A 21,006-nucleotide genomic window follows, 5' to 3' on the forward strand; every position below is an offset into this window, starting at 1 on the left:
TGCTAAATAAACGTATTTCTCTGTACTCATTGTAAGATAAATTAATATTTTAATAGTCCCCTAGCATGGAAATTTAGTGTGATAGCAAGGCACAAAAAATAGGTAGCAAATAAAATAGTAACAATATATATTAATAGAAACTAAAATCAATAATACTGCCCATATAAAAGTTAATTGCATATTGGTATATATGATATGATATGCTGCAATATTTTATATTGTAGAAATGTATTGCATGTATGTGTAAGTTATGTGGTCTACTGGTAGCAATGGGAGGAAAGAATTAACCTGCGTTGTTTGTTTTGCTCTCTTTAAGCTCATTCAGCATCATTGTTATTAGGGAGACTTAGATAGGTCCATAACTGATTGGAGAGAATCAGCCAAAGATCAAACTCTGAAGTGCTATCTATGTAAGATATAGGACAAAATCAGAACTTGTTCTTTTCCATGTGTTCAGATTCAAGCAGATTTCTGGATTCCCAAATTTATATGCCAGTGCACTAAAAAAATGTCCACAATGACATGATTTTTATTGTCATTGCTGCTGCACAAAATGTATATGCCCAGCTTAAGGAACATTTATCTTCAGAAATGTTCTTTCTTTAGCTCATTTTAATTAAGTTCATATCGGAATCATGTCTAGGAATAACTGCTTCATTTCCTTTAGGAATGTCTGTGCATTCTTTCATCAAGAATAATATTAATAAGCAATGACCCCTTCTCTTACATCTTTCAGCCTTGACTGACAGATCATAGTGGACTTTAATAGCCTTAATACTCTTCTCTTATATAGTCAGACTACATTTAATATAAATTTATCATGCTCTCTATAGAATGGAGCGCATGCATCATTAACTTCAGTGTCAAATCTCATTTTGTGTATTATGGCTCAGATCCATCCACACATGCTTGCTCAGTGTGTCAAATTGTAGATGACGGATTTCACAATGCCTCATATAACCTGCGACTACAGAGCTTTCTCCGTAGTCTTAGCTCAGCAGATGCCCTAACTGATGATGGATCATTAACCATCTGGAAGGCAGCAGTAGTATCAGATGATGTTTTGGCAGTCATTAGTCAACAGTAGCCTTCAATTCCCCCCACACACCTTTTCTCTTCCTTTTCTTGGAGCTTGGTGCCTTTGAACTGACATTTCTGCAGGCAGTCATCTCCCAGTCAGCCATATGTACTATACCATGCTCCAAAAACACACACCTAGTAGCCAGTTCTGTTTGCAGTTGCCCTTTTCTTTAAGTCATATTTTAGCCATAACAATAACCCTGTGAAATACTCTCTCCATGTCCCACAAGAGCTGGGTCGGACTTCCCGGATGCCTCACACCCATGCACGTCCTGCTGAGGTCACAGCACGAGTCCCTAAGCTACTAACACCATTGCTGTTTTTGAAACAAGAAGCGTTAGGAATGTGTCTAGTGCATGGGAAGTTTTAACCGCAGAGTCAAAGTTCAGCCGCAGCTCGAGGACTTAATATACACCTGAACCGCACAAGACCTACAGGCCATCATAGAAACCTAATGGGAAGTATCGCTTGCTGTCATCAGAAAGTGGATATGTCATGTTGACACTCTAACTGAACTACCTCAGCCAAAGCAATGTCAGTAGAAATCATGTTTTATACCTTTCATTTAAAGGAGGGACCCCCATTTTTTTCACAAATTTTGCAGGATTAGTTGTAGAGCTGCTTATTTATACTTATTTGTATTTATACTTTTTTTTTCCTTTATCCTCATTGGAAGTGATAGGAACCAGATGCCTGAACAGTTTAATGCTTCTTGACAAAAAATTATTGCAGGAATTAATTAACAACATACCACCTTATGTCTGAGATAGTTCTGTAGTTTTGAGATAATGTTTTGGTCCATATGTTATTAATTAATGGCATACATTTACTGCAGGGCAATGTAAGGCAAAATAGCACCTAAAGACAATGGATCTATCTGATCTGCAACTACTTAGATGACACATGTATGTTCACTGAAAGTTTTAGGTCGTTAGTAGAGTTATCATGTATCTCAATGGAACATGTATCTCCAAAAATAGTAACCCACCATGACCCTGAACAGGACAAACAGTTACAGACAATGAATTAATTAATTGTCATTTTATTAAACAAAAAATAACTAAACCCCTAAATTTGAAGCAGTTTAAAAATGGCAAGTGAGAAAATAATTTTATTCGTCACTGCTTTTGTTATGAGTTCTGTCAAGGAAAAAGTGCTGCAAAAGTATGTGCAACGATTTGTTTTGTTCTTTGAGATAATATTGCAAAGTATATGTGAGATTTGGTTTACACGATCGAAAAATGGTGATTTTTGATTATTTTTTTTTTATGGTGAACCTAGCATATTAAAACTTCTTTGAAAAAAGTTTATATACAAACACACCCCATCATATAGTCTGCTCTCTGTTATGGTTTGGCCATAAAGTGGGTGAGCCGTGAGTCATGTTGCGGCCCTGAGCATGTGCTACAGCTCCATAATCCTGTATGCTCTTCTCATAATTCATGACCAAATATGAAACAACACATTCGTCCACAAGAATTTCCTTTTTGGTTTTATGCCATAGTAAACAACAGCCTGTGTTTATTTGTTCGTGTCCAGCATGGCAGCATGAGGTGAATTCATACTTGTATGTTCCCTCCATGTGTTCTATTATTCATGACAACTCCCTGGTTTCACCCATCTTCATTAGCTTGCATGGAGCATAGACCAATGGTGTGCCCAGACCCTTGATGTACAAAAGAGAGAGTTATGCAATGACCTGGAGGTGATTGGGCCTGCTCCTTCCAACTAGCCCCCACCACACACACTCCTTGATGAGGCCAGCACCCAGCCCGGGTGGCGTCTAAGCCAGAGGAATGAGCAGAAATCAAAGGGAACTCAATGAGTGTGCTTGCAAGGCTGCAACATACTTATCCACTATCCACTTTCATCTAAGGCAGCGTGTTGAGGACCTCAGTATGACCTCTACACAGGAGTGGGTGCTGACACTTTGTGGAAGACGAAGTGTTGAGAGGGAGAACACCAGGATTTGGTATACCTCTACTTTTCGCACCTAATGCACATGTATAGAACACAGATGTGTTACCTTTTTGCACTTTTTCAAATGCCTTATTAACGATTTTGTCTAAAAGTATAATTGTTGATTTGCTTGTTTTATTTGTTGGTGTCTAATTAAATGTGACATTCATGATTGTAGTTAAAAACACTTTTTATAAAATTCAGGTAATGTTTCCTCACAATTTGCAAGCTCTCCATTCTGTTTTTGCAATGTAAACTGGTCTCATGTGTTTACAAAGCCGTGGTGTCAGTACATGGGTAAAAAATAAATGGCAAAGAACCCTCCAAATGTTGAAGATCATAAAACGAGATTGAGGATATTACTTTTTTTGTTGGGTAATATTTACTTATTTTTGCTGTTTTATTTAGGTAGGAAGTCACTCGAAATTCACATGAAAGTAAAGTGCTACAAAACTAAACAGCTTGAGTTAAACTAGTTTCTGTGATAATTCAAACAGTTAATAAAGACTTAAAAATTATCCTTCAGCCACGTACAATCAACAGTCATTTTTCTTTTCAAACATAACCGTAAACAAATCAGAGAGAACTGCAGGGCCCCACAATCATAGACATTCCCTTGAATGGTTGTGCTGAATTGTATTTACATATTATATTAACAGCAATGTTTCTGCACTCCCTTCCTCGTTGTTTTCTGTTTGTGTTTCTCTTTGAGGATGGTGTATCCCATATTGAGAAACTGACATCAAAGATGGAGAGTGAGGGCATTGCAGCCTTAGATTTGGATGCAGGACATGAAACTCACACATCCCAAAGCTTTTGCGTAAAGCTTTGAAACAAATTGTAAAAGCAAATACTTGCACCGTGAACACATGCATTCATGACACATTCATAAGGTTGCAATTAGGTGCAACAGGAGCTTAAATAGGCCATCTGCAAGAAATATAATAAGACTCATCGAGACAAGCATTTGTTTCAAATTTCAGCTTGGATTAAAGTGTAATCACAGTCTAAACTATTGTAAATGTGATTCGTTTGTGTTCATTAAGGTGACAATTGTCGTGTGTCAGTGTGTGTGTGCTTTGGGGGGGGGGGGTGGATCAGGTGGAGTTTTGAGATTAATGGAAACTGCTTTCACCTATAATTTATTTAGCTGTGTCTTCATGTAAATTTGGATTTTATTTGCAGAGTAAGGATAGAAATCATCTCATATCATGAATAATATAAAATTAGGCCTGCCCTTTCATTTTAGTAACTAAATCACCTCTACATCTTAACATATCATGTTTAGCTTACCATAATTATCAAGTGCTTTGAACACCAATATGGAAACACAGCTCCCCTTTGCTGCTTTGTCTCAATGAATAAAAGCTGTGTATAATATGTCTGATCTGGAATGTGAAAGAGTGCATCTGTGTTGCATTAGACTTTCATTACTATAACTCATAGTTTAAGAGCTGCTCTTAAATAAGCCACGCTCAATGCATTCTAGAATGATCTTCTAGTTTGTGCTTGACCCTTCAGAATATGCATTGTTATTGTAAGGACTGATATTGTGTGCCTGCCAGTAGACTTCCATATACCGCAATAAGACTTGAATTCATTTTTCTGTTATTCGATCTCTTATTCCTGTCATGGAGACATATTAAATTTATGGGTAGTTTCATACATGTACGCTAACTATTTTTGAAGAATTGAGCATGCAATATACACTGATCAATGACAGTAGAAGTGAATAACATTACCTATCAAGATGTGGGATATATTAGGCAGCAAGTGAACAGTCATTTGCAGAATTAGATAAATAGGAAGAAGTAAAAATGGGCAAATGTAAGCTGAGCTGAGCCACTTTTAACAAGGGTCAAGTAGTGATGGCTAGAGAGCTGGGTCAGGGTATCCCCAACACTGCAGGTACTGTGGTATGTTCCATTAGGGTCAACCGTGGCAGTTGAAGCTTACATGAGGGAAGAGAAAGCTAGCTTGTGTGGTCCAGTCTCACAGAAAGTCTACTCTTATACAAAATGCTGAAAAAGTTAAGTGCATTGAAGCTTGCTGGGTAGCGGCAGATTGGTCAGAGTGCCGAAGCTGAAACTTGTCCACTGCTAAAATTAGCTACGTTTGGCCGGTAAACAACAAAACTGGACAATGAAACCTTGGATGATAGCATGATTTGATTAATCAGTTTTTTATTAAACTAATAAATATTATATACATGACTGTATGCACATGCATTGCTTACATGGGTTAAAGATGGCAACAGAATGAGCCTTGAAGAAAGCAAGCCATATAGGCGGCATGAGGCTCTGGGCAATGTTCACCAGTGTTGATTTGATTGAGCGTCTGTGGGATGTGCTGGAGAAACAAGTCCAGTCCATGTAGGCCTCATCTCACAACTTACAGGACTTAAAGAAGCTGATGGTGACGTCTTGGTCCCTGGTACCATAAGATTACATTCAGAAGTCTTGTGGAGTCCACATGCCATGAATGGCCAAAGCCAGTTTGGGCAGCAGGATGCAGGTGGTTATAATGTTATGGCCGATCTGTGTGGATGTCCAAAAGTGAGTAAACACTTATATAATGTTTATTCTAAAATTAGAGAGAGAGAGAGAGAGAGAGAGAGAGAGAGAGATCAATAAATCAACTCAAAGGGAATTGCAACATTGCAGTATGTTATTAAGGGTATTAATGGGGCGTTCATCCATCCGTTTTTGCAGTAGGAGACTCTGCTCTTCTTGGAAGGCTTTAGACTAAATGTTGTGAGGAATTGATGGTGTGTATAATAACAGGTTGCTGTGTCCTGATTTAACCTGTCTTTTAACCAGAAGCTCCATGTGACTGTGTTGAGATGATGAACATTATTTGTTAAAGAAAAAAATCTGCTGTATTTTCCATTGTTGCACTTCTAAGTACTATTTTTAATCTTCTTTGGAAGCTGAGGTTTTCACTAGAAGACAAACCACATGTTTCACAAGATTTAACCATAAAGCCAGATTAGTGGAGTTAAATACCATATGCTGTTGGATGGAAACTATTAGTTTTTGGTTAATCAAAAGATGTTATACTATGATTGCTTAGGTGTATGTAAAAAAAAAAATAAAAGTCACAATTTTGTTTTTAAATTGCTGTGTGTTGCTGCTGACTATTTTGCATTTGAGCATAAGTAAGAAACATAATGCCACAACCTATATACTTCATTTTAATTTTTACATTTCTGACTCAGTTATTCATTTGGGATTCATTTCAATCTCACAGCATGGAATTAAACTCTTGCCAGTGAATGGTCAAACAGAGCAGTTCTTCACTGTGTTCGCTTTTTCTACTTCTGGTTTCAAACTTTCCATACAACGTCTTTCATGTTTGAATTCGTACTTTTGATCTGAAGTTTGTTTTCTAGACCACATTCAACTCATGAGTCACACGGTCATCTGGGTTCAATTAATCTGTCACATTCACAGTGCTTTCAGTGTTGGAGACACATGCACCCTCCCAAATGCCACTGCATGCTTTTGTTGATATTCATGGCTTACTATATGACGCCTGCCACAGAAACATTGTGTTGTTTGTGTAGAGCCACCTATGATGACTGTTGTAATAGCTTTAACTTGCTTATGGTGACAAAGTACTGAATTAGCTGCCATAAAAAATAATAATTATATATATATATATATATATATATCTCTTTAAGCACCACATGTATGGAATTAAAATTAAAGCCATCCATCAATGTGGAGGCCTTATTAATTTCCTCAACCCTCTTCTTCCACCTACGCAGCTGCACAGCTTGCCAGCTTCTACTGCTGTTACGGAATAGGGAGCATAGTGCAACTTGTTGGATGGAAGGCCTTCTCAGAGGCAGCTATTAAAACGTGCAAGAAATGCAAATAAACATAGCTTTACCATACACAGACGCTGAGGCCCTGAGTGCAATCTGTTTTTTAAGCTGTTGGGCAGGACACATGTGGCTGCGCTACTGCTGTGCCTGTCGCTGGTTGGCATTTGGGCTTTTATTGCTCTCCAGAACAAGAGGTTAACACACAGTCACAGGCTCCAGGCTGCAGTTTTGCTATCCACATGTCTCGTTCAAGTTTTATTCAGTCTGACTGTGCGGTTGTAGTGATTACACTTGATTGTTTAATGCTGTTCACCAGAAAAGTCGGAAGCTGCTGGCACATTTTATATTAGGTTATGATTATGTAACGATTTACAAGGCTATTACCTCAGTACCCCTTTCTATATTACTTAATTAGGTCTCTCTTTTTGGTGTTTGGGGTTATGGACACATTTTAGACACCTTTTGAATTGTTTCCAAATGTCTGTATTAAAGAATACATATTTTACATTTTTATTCCAGTTTAATATAGTTTTCTGTACCCTTTTAAACACAACTGCAAATATTGTATGTGTAGGTTTCACACTGTTTATGTATTTATTTATTTGTCCCTCATATGTATAACCATGTTATTTATATAGAACTGTTTATAATATATATATATATATATATATATATATATATATATATATATATATATATATATATATATATTTACAAACACACACACACACAGTCGTGTGTTATAAAAAGTTAGTAGTTAGACACTCAATCTTCATAAAGTTGTAAAATGTAATGAACAAAAATGCACATTTCTTGTGAGGAAAAAGTTAGGCCACCCTCTGCCCTAATAGCTGGTATTTCCCTGTTTGGCTGAAATAACCTCAATTAGACGTTTCCTGTAACCATCCGACATTGACTGGGAGGTAGTTTTTCCCCATTACTCCTTCAGCTTTGTGATATTTGAGGAGTTTCTTGAATGCACAGATCACCCCACAGCATCTCAGTAGGTTTAAGATCCGGGCTCTAATTTGGCCATTCCAGAACTCTGCATTTCTTACTTTTGAGCCATTACTTGTGAATTTAGTGGAATGTTTCATGGTTCACTTCAGCTTCAGTTTTTGGAAGGGTAGTCTCAAATTTTCCTCAAGCACCCTCTGATACAGTGAAGAATTCATAGTAGATTCTATGATGGAGAGCTTGCCAGGTCCCGCTTCAGCAAAACAGCCCCAAACCATGACATTCCACCTTCCTGCTTCACGGTTGGTATGGGATATTGTGGTCAAATGCTGTGCTGGTTGTCTTCTGTTACTGTGCCCAAATAATTCAGCTTTGGCTTAATCTCTTCAAAGCACATTGTGGCAGAGCCTCTAGAAGGCATGAGCGAAATTATCCACTCCGAAGATTTCACTCAAATATCGGTAAGAACATGTTCCTACCATCCACATCGTCGCTTTCCAAAAAAAACATGCATTTCCATTTCTGTTGAATTTATTTTACTACATCATCAAGTGATTTCCTTCTCCTGTAAATGTATTATTTTGCGAGATGTTTTTGATTGGACAGCGATGACATGCAAACCTGGGCTTATAACTTATGACCACTGTTTGTTTCTGTCTCAGAGGAGGTAGTGGGGTAAGGGTGTACCTCTCTATGCTGTGGAGAACTTCACATTGGCGGCCCAAGTATAGAAAGAAAACATAAATGTTTGACTTGTTCAGCTTACTCTAAAGAGCCCATTCAATCATTAAAGAGTGTGTGCTTGCTAGTTATGTCATTACACAGCAGTGTTTAATGCAGAGACTGTTTGCTTTGAAAGTTGGTTTTGTTTGAAAAGTGTTTAAGGAGGCATGTTTATTCAAATGGGGCTGTAAAGCACTTGATGGTGCAGTTTGCACTTGGCATTAAATTAATATTGTATCCAGATGTTGTCAGTATACACAATTAAAAGAAAAGTGTAATAGTGTTTGTGATCAGAATGTGTTCATATATAACTGACCCAATCTAGGTATTCAAGTGCACACTGTGAATGAATATGTGTGGGTATATAAACAGAAGATGGTCTGTTTCTGCAGAATTACTGCCTTGTTTTAAACATGCATTTGTTTAGCCATACTTCAAGAATCATAACCCGGAGATGGGACTTATGAATTAATACAGGTTCATGTCACAAAAGTTGTTTTTGGCTGAAGTTCTAGAAAATAATGTTTTGACCTTAACTAGCATTTTTTTTCTTGACAGTAACAAAATTTAGGAGGCTTTTCATTCTGACTTTAGGGAATCTTTTCAAAGCAAATAATGACCTTTTTATTTAAAACTGATTCTGGATTTGAGTGCTGCATTCATTACTGTTGACCATGATATACTCACTGAGCATTTGGAAAACTGTGTTGGAGTCAAGAGTTCGGCTCTTGATTGGTTAATCTCTCATATTAAACAAAGAACCTTTTCATTTGGCATTGGTGAATACTTCTCTGCTTCTGTGACTATGGTACCTGGGGATATAACCCAGATCACAGATTTTGTTTGTCCCAAATCGAACCCCATTTCGGTTCGGTGTCTGTGAGGAGCTTGATTGATATGAGGTGTTCTCCCCATGTTGGTGTGGTTTTTTCCTCCCCAGTCCAGAAACAGGCACTGATAGGTAGATTCACCATGCTGAATTATACATAGGTGTGAGTGTGTTAGTGAATGTGTTGTGCCCTGTGATGTGCTGAAGCCTCATACAGGATGTGTTACTGCCTTGTGCCAGTGATACTGAGTAGGCTCTGAACCCTGAACTGGATGAGTGGTTACAGAATGTATAATAATTAATAAACTTTCTGGCAATTGGGTTACGTAAGTTTGAAATCTCAGATGTATTCATATAGGCTAAGGCTGTGTTCAGCTGTTTGCCAAGGACTCTCTCATGAGGAGTTCTTTATCTTTTTAAATCATTCTCTGTTGTAATGTAGATACCTTTTTCCTGTTGATGTATTTGAACCCAACTACCCTGCTCTTTACACAAGCTTTGTTTCTTTATTTATTTCATATTCTTCTTTCAAAAAACAGACAGTGTTCTGATTAGATTCCACGAAAGCAGTTTCACCTCCTCCTCCCCCCATACCAAATGTTGGTCAACTGAGGCAACATCCAAGCTTTTGATTTACTGCAGGTCAGCACGTCCCCCATTCTGAGGCAGACCGACCAAATAATTTACACTGAAAGAGATATCACTCAGCAGGTCATGTCCTAATATATTCTCCAGCATCCACAAGAAGAGAGAAGGATGGAAAGAATCATCATTCTTTCTTATGTGAAGTGTTTGCTTTGTGAACATGGTGTTGATCTGCTTTTGGGAGGGCTTGCCACCATTTATCTTTAACCCCTGGGCACACTCCTGTCTGTGGCATGAATAATTTCGGTCTTTAATCAATGTCCAAAGCCTGCTTCTGTGCAAATTCTCTCTCAACATTGCCGGGTTTAAAAAAAAAACAAAAACAAAAAAACATCTGATGTTCAATGTGTCAGTGATGTTTTCTGCAAGATTTAAGATTTAAATCTGTTCTGTATCATATTTTATTTTGAATAAATACACTGCTCTTGAAGCATGGTGACCTTGTCTGACTATTCAAACATCACTATACTGTTTATGAACAGTTAGAAGTGTTTAAGTGTTCCAGCATATGGTTGATAAAGCCATGTTGAAAGCCTGTGAGGGTTGGTGTGTTTCATGTGTTGGTTAGACTGCCTCTGGGGGTCTGTCTGTGACTCGATTCCTCCTCAGCATGAAGCTTTGGAGATATTGCTGTTTTTCTTTCCTGAAGGACACAGAGCCAGTAGATTTTTTCACTGGGGTCTCATCTGTTGCTGAAGACACATTGTAACATCTAACCTGCTCTCTTGTGTCTACTGTCTGTATCTATTCAATCTCACCTCATATTTCTCCCTCATCTCTGTTCATTTCTCTTGAATGTTTAAAAATGACAGTGTATCACTTTTTCCCCATGTTACCAATCTTTTCTCTCAATCCTTTCTGTCAACATTCGCTACAGCCTATAGAGGACTTTCTATGGTGTTACAGCAATGTAAATATCCCTCTCGTGAGCACAAATGTGAAACCATCTCTCTGCAGTGAAAGTTGGTAGAATGCACAGTAAACAGATTGCAATGTAGCTGATGAACAGGAGTTGACTCCCGAACAAATCTACACTTGGCAAATGATTCAGCGAATCAAACTTCAGAGTCGACTCAAACTTTCTAACGCCTTCTTGCAGAGAACATTTCCACATGTATATCACATATTACAGTGATTTGAACCCACTGTAAACAGTGGATTATAACCATCTCTCGACACTTATCTATGGCTCTAGTGCTGTCCTGAGGAAAACAGCAGCTCTGTGGACCATGAAGGTTTCTCCTTGTAGGCAGGCAATCACAGAACCAGGAGACATCAGCTAATAGTATTTACTGAGAGAAATGGCGCTGACCCTGTCCCCAAGATGTCAAAAACCCTCCCATTTCAAAACGCGATCCTGGAAATTCCCGGAAATCAAGAGGGTAATTTCAGAATGAAAAAGACCATTTGAGAGCGTGATTATCAGTGCACATGCAAATTAATGTTTTTCACCTTTTTGAACCCTGTACTTTTTATATTGATGTGACAACATATCTTTCATAAGAAAATAAAAACAAATCTTTTCCCTACTTTTTTGCTATTTTATTATTATTATTAGTAGTAGTAGTAGTAGTAAAAACTAATTTGTTTGGAAACTAATTGTGTTGCTAGGGGTCTAAATCTAATATTCTCAGCTATCTCAAATAGGAAATGTAAAAATATAATTTATTTATTTAATTATTTATTTTTGTACCTATGTTATTTTCTTCGCTTACTCTTTAGTTCACTTAATCATACTCAAGGATAGAACATGAACATGTTGATTGAAAATTATCTCACTTTCTTCTGCTGGGTGTGAGGCATCCCATTGCTTAAGGACAAGGTCACCCTGTTTTTCTGATTTCGGGTTCAACAAGGTACAAGGCATCCCCTCACTCAAGGGCCTGGTTGCCTTGTTCCTCAAGTTCGAGGTTCCACAGGGTGAGAGGCATCAGCTTGCTTTAAGGGCAAGGCCTCCCTGTTCCACCAGTCTCAGATTTCTTCAGGGTCAGCCATAACATGACAGATTTGAGCTTACAGAACTTTTGATAGAGCTTGACGTATGGCTCTCTTCTTAGACAAATAGAGTTTCTGATTATTTTGTTAATACATTGGTGTGCAGTTTTTCAAATGATTTCTGAGCCTATCTGGCTGTGTTTGTTACAGTATCATGACTTTGATGCAGTGCTGTTTGAAGGGTCAACGAGATCCAGCTTCCGTGAATACTTTCGCAAACATCTTCTATGGTAGAAAATGAAAGCTGTAATTCTATACAATCTTGCCTTGAGAAATGTTCTTTGTGGACTGTTTGAAATAGTTGTTTTCTCTTAAAAATATTGGCCCAAATTGAGAGCCATGTCCCATCTTTGTTTGCAAATATTTGTTTCTTTTATATTCAGGATCTCTGAAAGGGAAGAAAATAATTGAAAAGTAAAACTTTAAATAGTTTTAATTTTAGTTTAAATAGTTTAAATTTAAATAGTACATTTCTGAACTAAATTGATCTTATTTCTCTTGCTCCTTATCCACATGTATTTATATGGTTATTATTATTGAAATGTAAATGAATAATTAAATACATGGTACAACAGCTACTGTAGCTATCACACAGCTCCAGAGTCTGCTTCAGATCACTCTCTATGAAGTTTGGTTTGTTTTCCCTGAGTCTGCATGGGTTTCCTCCAGGTGTTACGGTTTCTTCCCACAGTCCAAAAACACATGTTGGTAGGTGGGTTGGCTATTCATATTCTTATGTCCATTGGTGTGGATATATGAGTCTTTGAAGGCCTTTGAGGACTGGCACCCCAAACCTTGTGCCATTTGATTCCTGGTGGCTCTGGTCCCACTGTTATGAATGAATGAATGAATGAATGAATGAACTACATAATGAATTGCATTACATTTTAGATTTGCTTTGGCACATCATGGTCTGCATTTTTTCAGATTTCAAAGTTTTTTTGTCCAGAAATTACTTTTGTTATTGTCAGCAATAATGGAACATACCTGGATTGTGTTCTCCCCTCCCATTTCTAGAAACGCAGAGCTGCACGGTTTCTCTGCTCCTTCACATGTCATCTAATGAAGGATCTGTTCTCGTGATAAATTTGCTGTTAGTAATTTAATGAATTTTCCTTCCTCCCTGATCATGAAGAGATAACTGTCATAGGGTGAAGAAAAACGATATGCAGTGTTGTATTCTTCAAATCAGACATGATGACGTGGAAATGTAATGTTGACGTCAACTAAGCTTCTATAAAAAGCACTTTTAACAAGGTCAGAGTGATTTGAACAAACATGAGAGTTTTTAAGGATCTTACCTCTTAGCTGTTGCAGAAGCTGTCATTATTTGTGTCATTTTGACCCTGTTTTCTTTGGATAAAATCACAGCAGGGCTAAGATGTTACGTTGTATATGAGAAAAGGTGCTTTAACTTTCCGGAGCACACTACAAATAAAAATAACTGTCTGTCACACCCACACACGCATATACTGTATATACCGAACAGTCACTGGATTAAGAACACCTACCTGGGATCTAAAATCATTGTCCATTTTAAAAGCTCCACTGACCATACAGGAGTACTTTGTAGTTACAGACTGTAACTGTAGCTACTTTGTAATTACAGACTGTAATACTGCATACTTTCTTCTCCCCCGTTTCATTCTGCTGTTCAATGATCAGACCCCCACAGGGCAGGTTTGTTTTGGTTTGTGTGTCATTTTATGCCCTGCAGTGACACTGATGTGGTGGTGGTGTGTTAGTGTGTGTTGGGCTGGTATGAGTGGATCAGACACAGCAGTGCTGTTTGAGTTATTAAGCACTGTTTGCACTCGTTGTCCACTCTGTTAGACACACCTACCTCATTGGTCCACCTTATAGATGTAAATTCATAGAGAGTAGCTCATCTGTTGCTGAACAGTTCGTGTATGTCGTGTTTTAGACATTGCACACCACCCACAGGACACTTTTGGCTTAACATTTTCAGTTGGTGGACAATTCTGAGTCTAGCGGTGACTATAAGGGCTTTAAAAGCTCTAGCAGCCCTGCTGTGCCTGATCAGGTTCAACAGCACAACACATCAGAGTCACTGCAGCACTGAGAATGATCAACCACCCAAATCAAAGCTGTTTTGTTAGTGTCCTGACCATTGAAGCACAGGGTGAAAGGGGCAAACAAAGCAAAGGTAAAGATGGGCTCCATTCTGTAATTTTAGAACTATAAAGTGCCCCTGTGGACAGTGGAGCAGAGAAAATGGACAGAGAGTGTAGAAACAAGGGGGTGGTTGATCTGTGTATGTATAAGTGTGTGTGTGTGTGTGTATTTTGTCACTTTGTCGTTCATGACACCTTTCACTAACACCATCCTATATATAACTTTTTCCCTCTGCCCTCAGGTTGCTTATAATGGTCTCATTTTGGAGATGGACCACCCAACATCAGGAAGGATTGCAGTGCCAGGTTAGTAAAGACTGTAGTATGCAGCATCCTCTATATCAGGTAATTTTCATTTTTTCCACTTTGGCCTACTTTGGTCAGTCAATAACTGTGTGAAATCTCTGTTCAGCATTGGAATGTTGAGATCCCTTTAACTCCTTTAGCAGCCATTCTTCGAACATGCTGTATCACCTCCCAATCACCCATGAACTTCTTACTTCAAAGGATTTTTGTCATCCTTTGCTTTGTTCGGTTGAATGTGTGATGTATTACCACGTTTTATCTTTCATGTCCAGAACAATAGAGTGTTTTTTGTTTTGTTTTGTTTTTTTCTGTGGAAGTGAACTGCATTTCCTATTAGCAAGTATGTCAAGCCAAGGATTACTTGGATTTAGTAGTCCCAGTGAGACAGTTATGTGAAGTTACCCTTTTCATTCCTGCCATTCACATATGCCAAATAAGCATTATTGGTCTGTGGCTTTTCTAACATTAATTTCTCTAACAAGTGACCCCCAGGAGTAAGGGCAGTCAGAGGACAGTTGAGAATGTTGAAATGGCATTTAGGCTTTCGAATATACTTTGCATCTGCCATCGGGAAAGATGTGGGTCATGCCGATAGGTTCATATTGGTAATAGATACAACAGATTTCACAGATGATTAGATAAACTTTTAATATCTTTGGCTTATTGTCGATGCTGGTAACTCTGTGCTAATATCCATCCATCCATTATCTGTAACCGCTTATCCAATTTAGGGTCGCGGGGGGGTCCAGAGCCTACCTGGAATCTGTGCTAATATTTACATTTGAACTAGCGACACTGACAAGCACAAAGAAAACATAAGGTATTCATTGATATGCATTTTTGTTGTTTATTTATTGTATTTATTTATGTTGTTTTTTTTTTGGCCTGGGCATCATATTGGGGACCAATAGTTTGGTTTCATAGCACAGCACTAATGAAAAACATATAGGACAGATGGATGAAGTTCTCATACACAGCTCTTCTCCCTTTGATTAGAGAGTCTCACAACACTCATAAGCACAGAAGCCCACTACCTCTTTGTGTCAGGGCTGTAAAATAACCTACACTGTGTTGCATAATGAGGAGAAAGACTGTTATCTTCCATTAGCCACATTAGCATTTTTGTCATGGATCTAATGAAAAACTGCCAGCACATTAGACTCGTTAGAATGCATTTCTCTGCACTTGTGACAGAATCTGTGTGTTATTCATACACAGGTCATGTAGAAGCTTCAGTAATCTCGCTATTTCACTAGTACTTTTGAGCATGTAAGACCCTACAGGCACAAGACACTTTTTTGCCTCACTGATTTCCCATTCTTTATAGTAGTAATAATCGGATCCCACAGTCCCTACACACTGAGAGTGTGACAGATAATGTTTTATCAGATGTTTTATCCCTACACACTCTGTAGGGCACAGTTTCTGTTAAATAATGGTCCTGCGCTCACATAGTGCATTGCATGTCACAAATAATTTTTTATTCAGCTGTATGGTTCAAGTTTCTTTGTCAAATTAAGGCATTGGGTGCAGTGTTTTTAATTGTATTATTTGTGATGCACTATGTATAGTCTATGGTGGACATTTTTATTGGGCATATCCCATGCTTTTCTACCTACTGACAGATTTCTTTAAATGTCTAAATGAGGACTAAAAGTGTTGAAAGAAATAATAAAACATTTTTAATATTACAGTTTTTGTACAGTTTTAGTAATGAGTAAGTCTCCAATATGCAGGTCACTATACTCAGTGACATCTGCTGCTTGAATATGGATATGCAGCTTAAGCTTCAGCACTAGAATTAAAGGTAACGTCTACAATTCTGGGGAAACATTGTTCAATTTGGTTTGTTTACATTCCGAAGCTCTGTCAGTTAATTGGAGGAAAAATCGAAATATTTGTATGTGGCTGAAGATTAATAAGTTTTTATTCACTGTGTGAACTACCACAGAAAATCATTTGTGACTGTTGTTTTGTGAGTTTAGTTTTGTAGCACTTTCTTAGCTACCTTATGCAATCTTAAACAGCAAACAAAAAACAACAAACAAATTACATTTTACATTTACAGCATTTAGCAGATGCTCTTATCCAGTGCGACTCACAAATGTGCTTAGTGTCCAGACAGAATGTAGCTAGTAGAAATAGGTTTGGGTCCAAAATTCCCTTGAGCACAGACACTGCTAGAACAAGGGCCAAGGCTGATACCTAGAAAGAGCAAAACATGGAAAGTGCAGAACTCCTGTGGAGCATGAATAGAGCAATATCCTCTACTTGTGTCTTGCTTTTCAACATTTGGTGACCTCTTAGCCATCTAAACAATGTTTACCTGTAATGAGCAGAGAGAAACCCTATAATACCTATAATAACGGACAAGACTGGTTTCCAGTGTGCAACCAGACAGGAGAGCTAGCAAATGTTGAGGAAACATCCTCAGGATTTTATTAAAAGTGTTTTTTTTTTTTCATTATTATTAACATTGTGAAGGTCACCTTTAATGCATTTAATTTAGTAACCTGAAAGACATAGAGCTTCCTAAGGAATCGCTCTGTTGAGCACTCCAGTGTAAATCTTCCATGCAGACAGGTGGTTTTACTAATAACACAGATTGAGTGAACGTTTGGAAACTGCAAACACACAAACATATAGTACTTGCGCAGATGCCATGGGTTGAACTGTGCTAATGATCTGTGTGACTCAATAGCAAACACTGACAGGAAAAACCTTTAATTGTTTGCCATGGCTACTTGCATCATTCCTTGTTCAAGTACTCTTTGGTTCCTGATTTTCTCTGAAGCATTGACTTATCTTTTAGATTAGCCTCATGCCCAAACCGTACCCCCTTCACCTTTTCTGAGTCGTTGCCCTTCCTCTCTGTACCAAAATAGCCCTTAGAGTTGTTTAATGAAAAGAGCGGTCCAATGAATTCCAACTGCTTCCAGAAGTACAAGGCACATGCACTGTGCGTCAACAGGTCTCTAGAATTATATCCTGAGCAATCAATTGGGCTCTTTGATGGCAGTGATCCTTCTGTTTACTATTTCGGAAGTTTGCACAATGTTGTTGTTCTCCAGACAGATTCCAGAGTGATTGTGAAGAATGGCCTACAAAGTAATGGGCACAAACCACAACAAACACCTTTTTCCTTCCCAGAGGCTCTGATCCATCATCCCACCAACATATACATCACACTCCAGTACCTACGCAGAGCCTCTAATCTTCCATAGCTATTTGTATAGGAGCAAACAGCCAATCATGTCTCCTTTGTCACTGCTCTTAGTGCAGCTGAAGTTCAGGCCTGTTGCACATGTTGGCAGCGAGTTGTTTTTCAAGCACACAGCCAGGATGAAACCCCAGAAAAGCATGCCTCTGTTCATTTGAGAGCCTTCCCAATGTAATTGGCTTGGTGTTTTCTCTTTCTCTCTCTCTCTCTCTCTCTCTCTCTCTCTCTCTCTCTCTCTGTCATCTGTCACTTTCAGTCTCATGAGCAAGACAATGTGAATTGCATTCATTCTTTCTCAAAGAAAAAAAAAAAAAACATGTATTCTCAAAGAACACTTTCATTGTCTTTCGGAAGCCAGAACCTAGTAATCGAATCACAACAAAAGCAAACAAAAACACATCAAAGTTGGCCATTAGCTGCCTGAGGGAATACGTTTGTTAACATGATGTAATGGGTGTAAAGGGGCAGACGCTTAGATTTAATAAGAGTGAATATATTTATCCAGGACAGTTTGATAATTCAATATTTGTTTACATAATCACTTGTTTAACCCATTCATTTCCAAAAGCGGATTTGCTGATTATGTTACAATGGAAATAATAAGTGAGCCAGATAAACTTTCAAGGGAACAGGCAATACCTGTTGAAGACAGTGTGATTTTCTATCTTTTTTTTTTTTTTTTTTTTTTTTAATCAGTCTGCGGTGGGGAAATGGCTTGAGAAAAAAAAAAATTAAGCTCTCCGAAGATGTTTTGGGCCATTGATTACGAGAAGCTTCCTCATTAGTGAGTGTGCAAAACAGTTTATTGTGAGGCATTTCCCAAAATAAACCCCTTTTATTTTAACAGAAGGGCCTTGGCAGAAGCCACCTTGTTAACTGGGTTTGCAGCTCCGTGTGAGGCCTGCTTGTAATGTGCACAGCTAAGGTGAGCGTGCCATGACTGCAGCAAGTTTAATGTTTAGTATTTGTATGTCTGTACATATTTACAGCAGCTTTGCTGTAAATACACTTTTGTTTGTCGGTTTTTGCTTGTTTGTTTGCTTGTCACTCCTGCCTCAATTAATTTACCAAGCAAATGCTTATTAACTGGCTTTAATTTGACCATTTGAGCCTTGTGCACCACAGTCATGGATAGTGTGAGGCTGATATTCTGACTTTTTTTTTATTTTTATTTTTTATTTTGTGGCCTTGTATTATTGTCACAAGCATACAGGAAAAGGCAGGATATTAGGACTTGTACATGACCAGGCTACTTGCATCATAACCAGAAACACACAAACCAGCAGACAAACACATATTACTGTTTTTTTTTTTCGGTGAAATCTAACAATCAGTACAGAAAACATGCTAGTCAAACTCATATTTGTCATTGCTTACATACTCAGAATATATTCTTCTTTTGTTTTTAATAATAGGGGAAAAGAATGGTCAGCCATGCTGAGTTATTTTTATAAATACATTTGTTAGATTGTAGCAACCAGTCCAAAATTCTGAGCCCACCAGAAATTCTCTTGATGCACTCATTTAGCCACTCCACCCCTAAACATTGAACCAACTTTAAAAAAGTGTTTCACAGAGTATTAATGAAAAAGCTTCACTCAGTTTCTTCCAACTAACAAAGTCAAAAATCCAAATATAAAATAAAGTATCGCAGAATATTACTTAGATGTTGCTAGTTGTGAGCTAAATGATGAAGCAGAGCATTTTGTCAAGGCATTAAAAAGACTTTATTGGTGAAAGAATGAATTCATGATCCATACAACACATTTTTAAAGTGCCAGCTGATAATACGTCTTAGCCTCACAACAATAATAGCTGTTTTTAAACAATTGAAACTTAACCCAACAAGCAGCTGTCCAAGAAAAAACAAGCTTAAATTACACAATGCCATATGCTTTTATCAGACATTCGCCTTGAACAACATTGCTGAGGTTCGTTATGAGATAAATTACATAATGCTGCTTCAGTAAGAACTATGCCAGCATAATTAATTGTTTAGGTAATACAGGTATAGAAGAAAAATAACATGGAAGTTAAAACTTAAGCAGAATAAACTGAAATCTAGACCGAGATCTATTATTAGTGAGAGATGTCTTTGACAAATCAAATCCATTTTAGTTTGAAAAATGTTCATCCAGGACGATCTGACAATGAATTAAAGATGAGACATTAATCTGCTCAGACCGACATGAATAACCTCATCAATAATTGAGCTGTATTTTTCAGGAGTGTTAAATATACCACAGGTGCATTCAGTTTTTATTTTATGTAGCAGCCAGATTTATTCATTTTGCTTATTATTAGTGATTGAATTTTTATTTTATTTTACTTTTTTTGCCATGATTTAACAAAAATAAGTATTCAACAAATTTGTTCTTATCCTTTTCATGGAGTCAAGGAGGCAGCAACCACCTTGTTTTTAGCAGAAGACCTCAAAGTTGGACTAAATTAATCTGTTCCTATGGGAAATTGTCAGGAGGAAGACTGGAAAGTCTTAAGGTGGCAAAAAAAAAAAAAAAAAAACAAAAACTTTGGGTAGAGAATATCATAACTGACGTCAGAGAGCCAGAAGTCATGGGCATTCTCCCCTGTTGCACGCTGGGATGTCATGTAAATAGACAAGGGATTTTTTTTTCTCATTTAGAAACAAGAAACAAACAGGGAAGTTGCAGCACTTGTCAGCACAGTTCATACTCTCATCAGGTATTCAGCATTCAAAGTGTCAGCACTGTGCCGGTTTGGCTCACTGTACGTCACATGGGTCTGCCTGTGATGATACAAGTGGGTAGCTGAAAATGGAGTAGGCGCGCAGTCAGAGAGGAGATTCAAGGAAACCCGATCCAATCTACTTTTTCACTTACATAACTTTAAGCCTCACGAGGACTAAAAAACACAACTAAAAAAAGTAACACAACTAAATTATAAATCAATGCAGTCAGTGAGACACATCCCAAAACATATTACTGTTGGAATGGGCAAGTATTAGTTGTTCATTGTCTTATCTCTCTCCTCTTTCAATAAGATCATTTTTAGATGTCAAGCAAGTACTCATGTTTTTCCCAGTAGAACGTGTCTGTTACAATCATTGTCACAGTGAAAGCATTTACATGCACGTTATAATAATTAAATCATAATCATATTTTTTGAGTAATCCGATCAACACATTTAAATGCACTTTGGTAATCAGATAATGGGAAAACTCAAAAGTTTACAAATCACAAAAAGACATGACATTAACTTCCTGCTGTGGGCTTTGGTAAACATGGACCCACTGGAGTGCTGCTCTTCTGACAGCCCTAATGTTGCTCAGAATGTGTCAAACTTTTTT

The 21,006-nt window shown here is 37.8% G+C and overlaps 1 protein-coding gene across 4 annotated transcripts in view; it reads left to right on the plus strand.

The window, feature by feature from the left end:
• Window positions 1-21,006, plus strand: part of sugct (succinyl-CoA:glutarate-CoA transferase) — a 104,635-nt gene that overhangs the window by 68,941 nt on the left and 14,688 nt on the right. For 3 of the 4 annotated variants that reach the window (XM_066683953.1, XM_066683956.1, XM_066683954.1), the window contains exon 13: window positions 14,395-14,458. In XM_066683953.1, coding sequence (XP_066540050.1) covers window positions 14,395-14,458 — 64 coding nt within the window. Of the gene's footprint in view, window positions 1-14,394; window positions 14,459-15,189; window positions 15,279-21,006 lie in introns of all 4 variants that reach the window. The other variant, XM_066683955.1, reaches the window with a different exon arrangement.

This window comes from Hoplias malabaricus, chromosome 10 (assembly GCF_029633855.1).
Source record: "Hoplias malabaricus isolate fHopMal1 chromosome 10, fHopMal1.hap1, whole genome shotgun sequence".
NCBI lineage: Eukaryota > Metazoa > Chordata > Actinopteri > Characiformes > Erythrinidae > Hoplias > Hoplias malabaricus.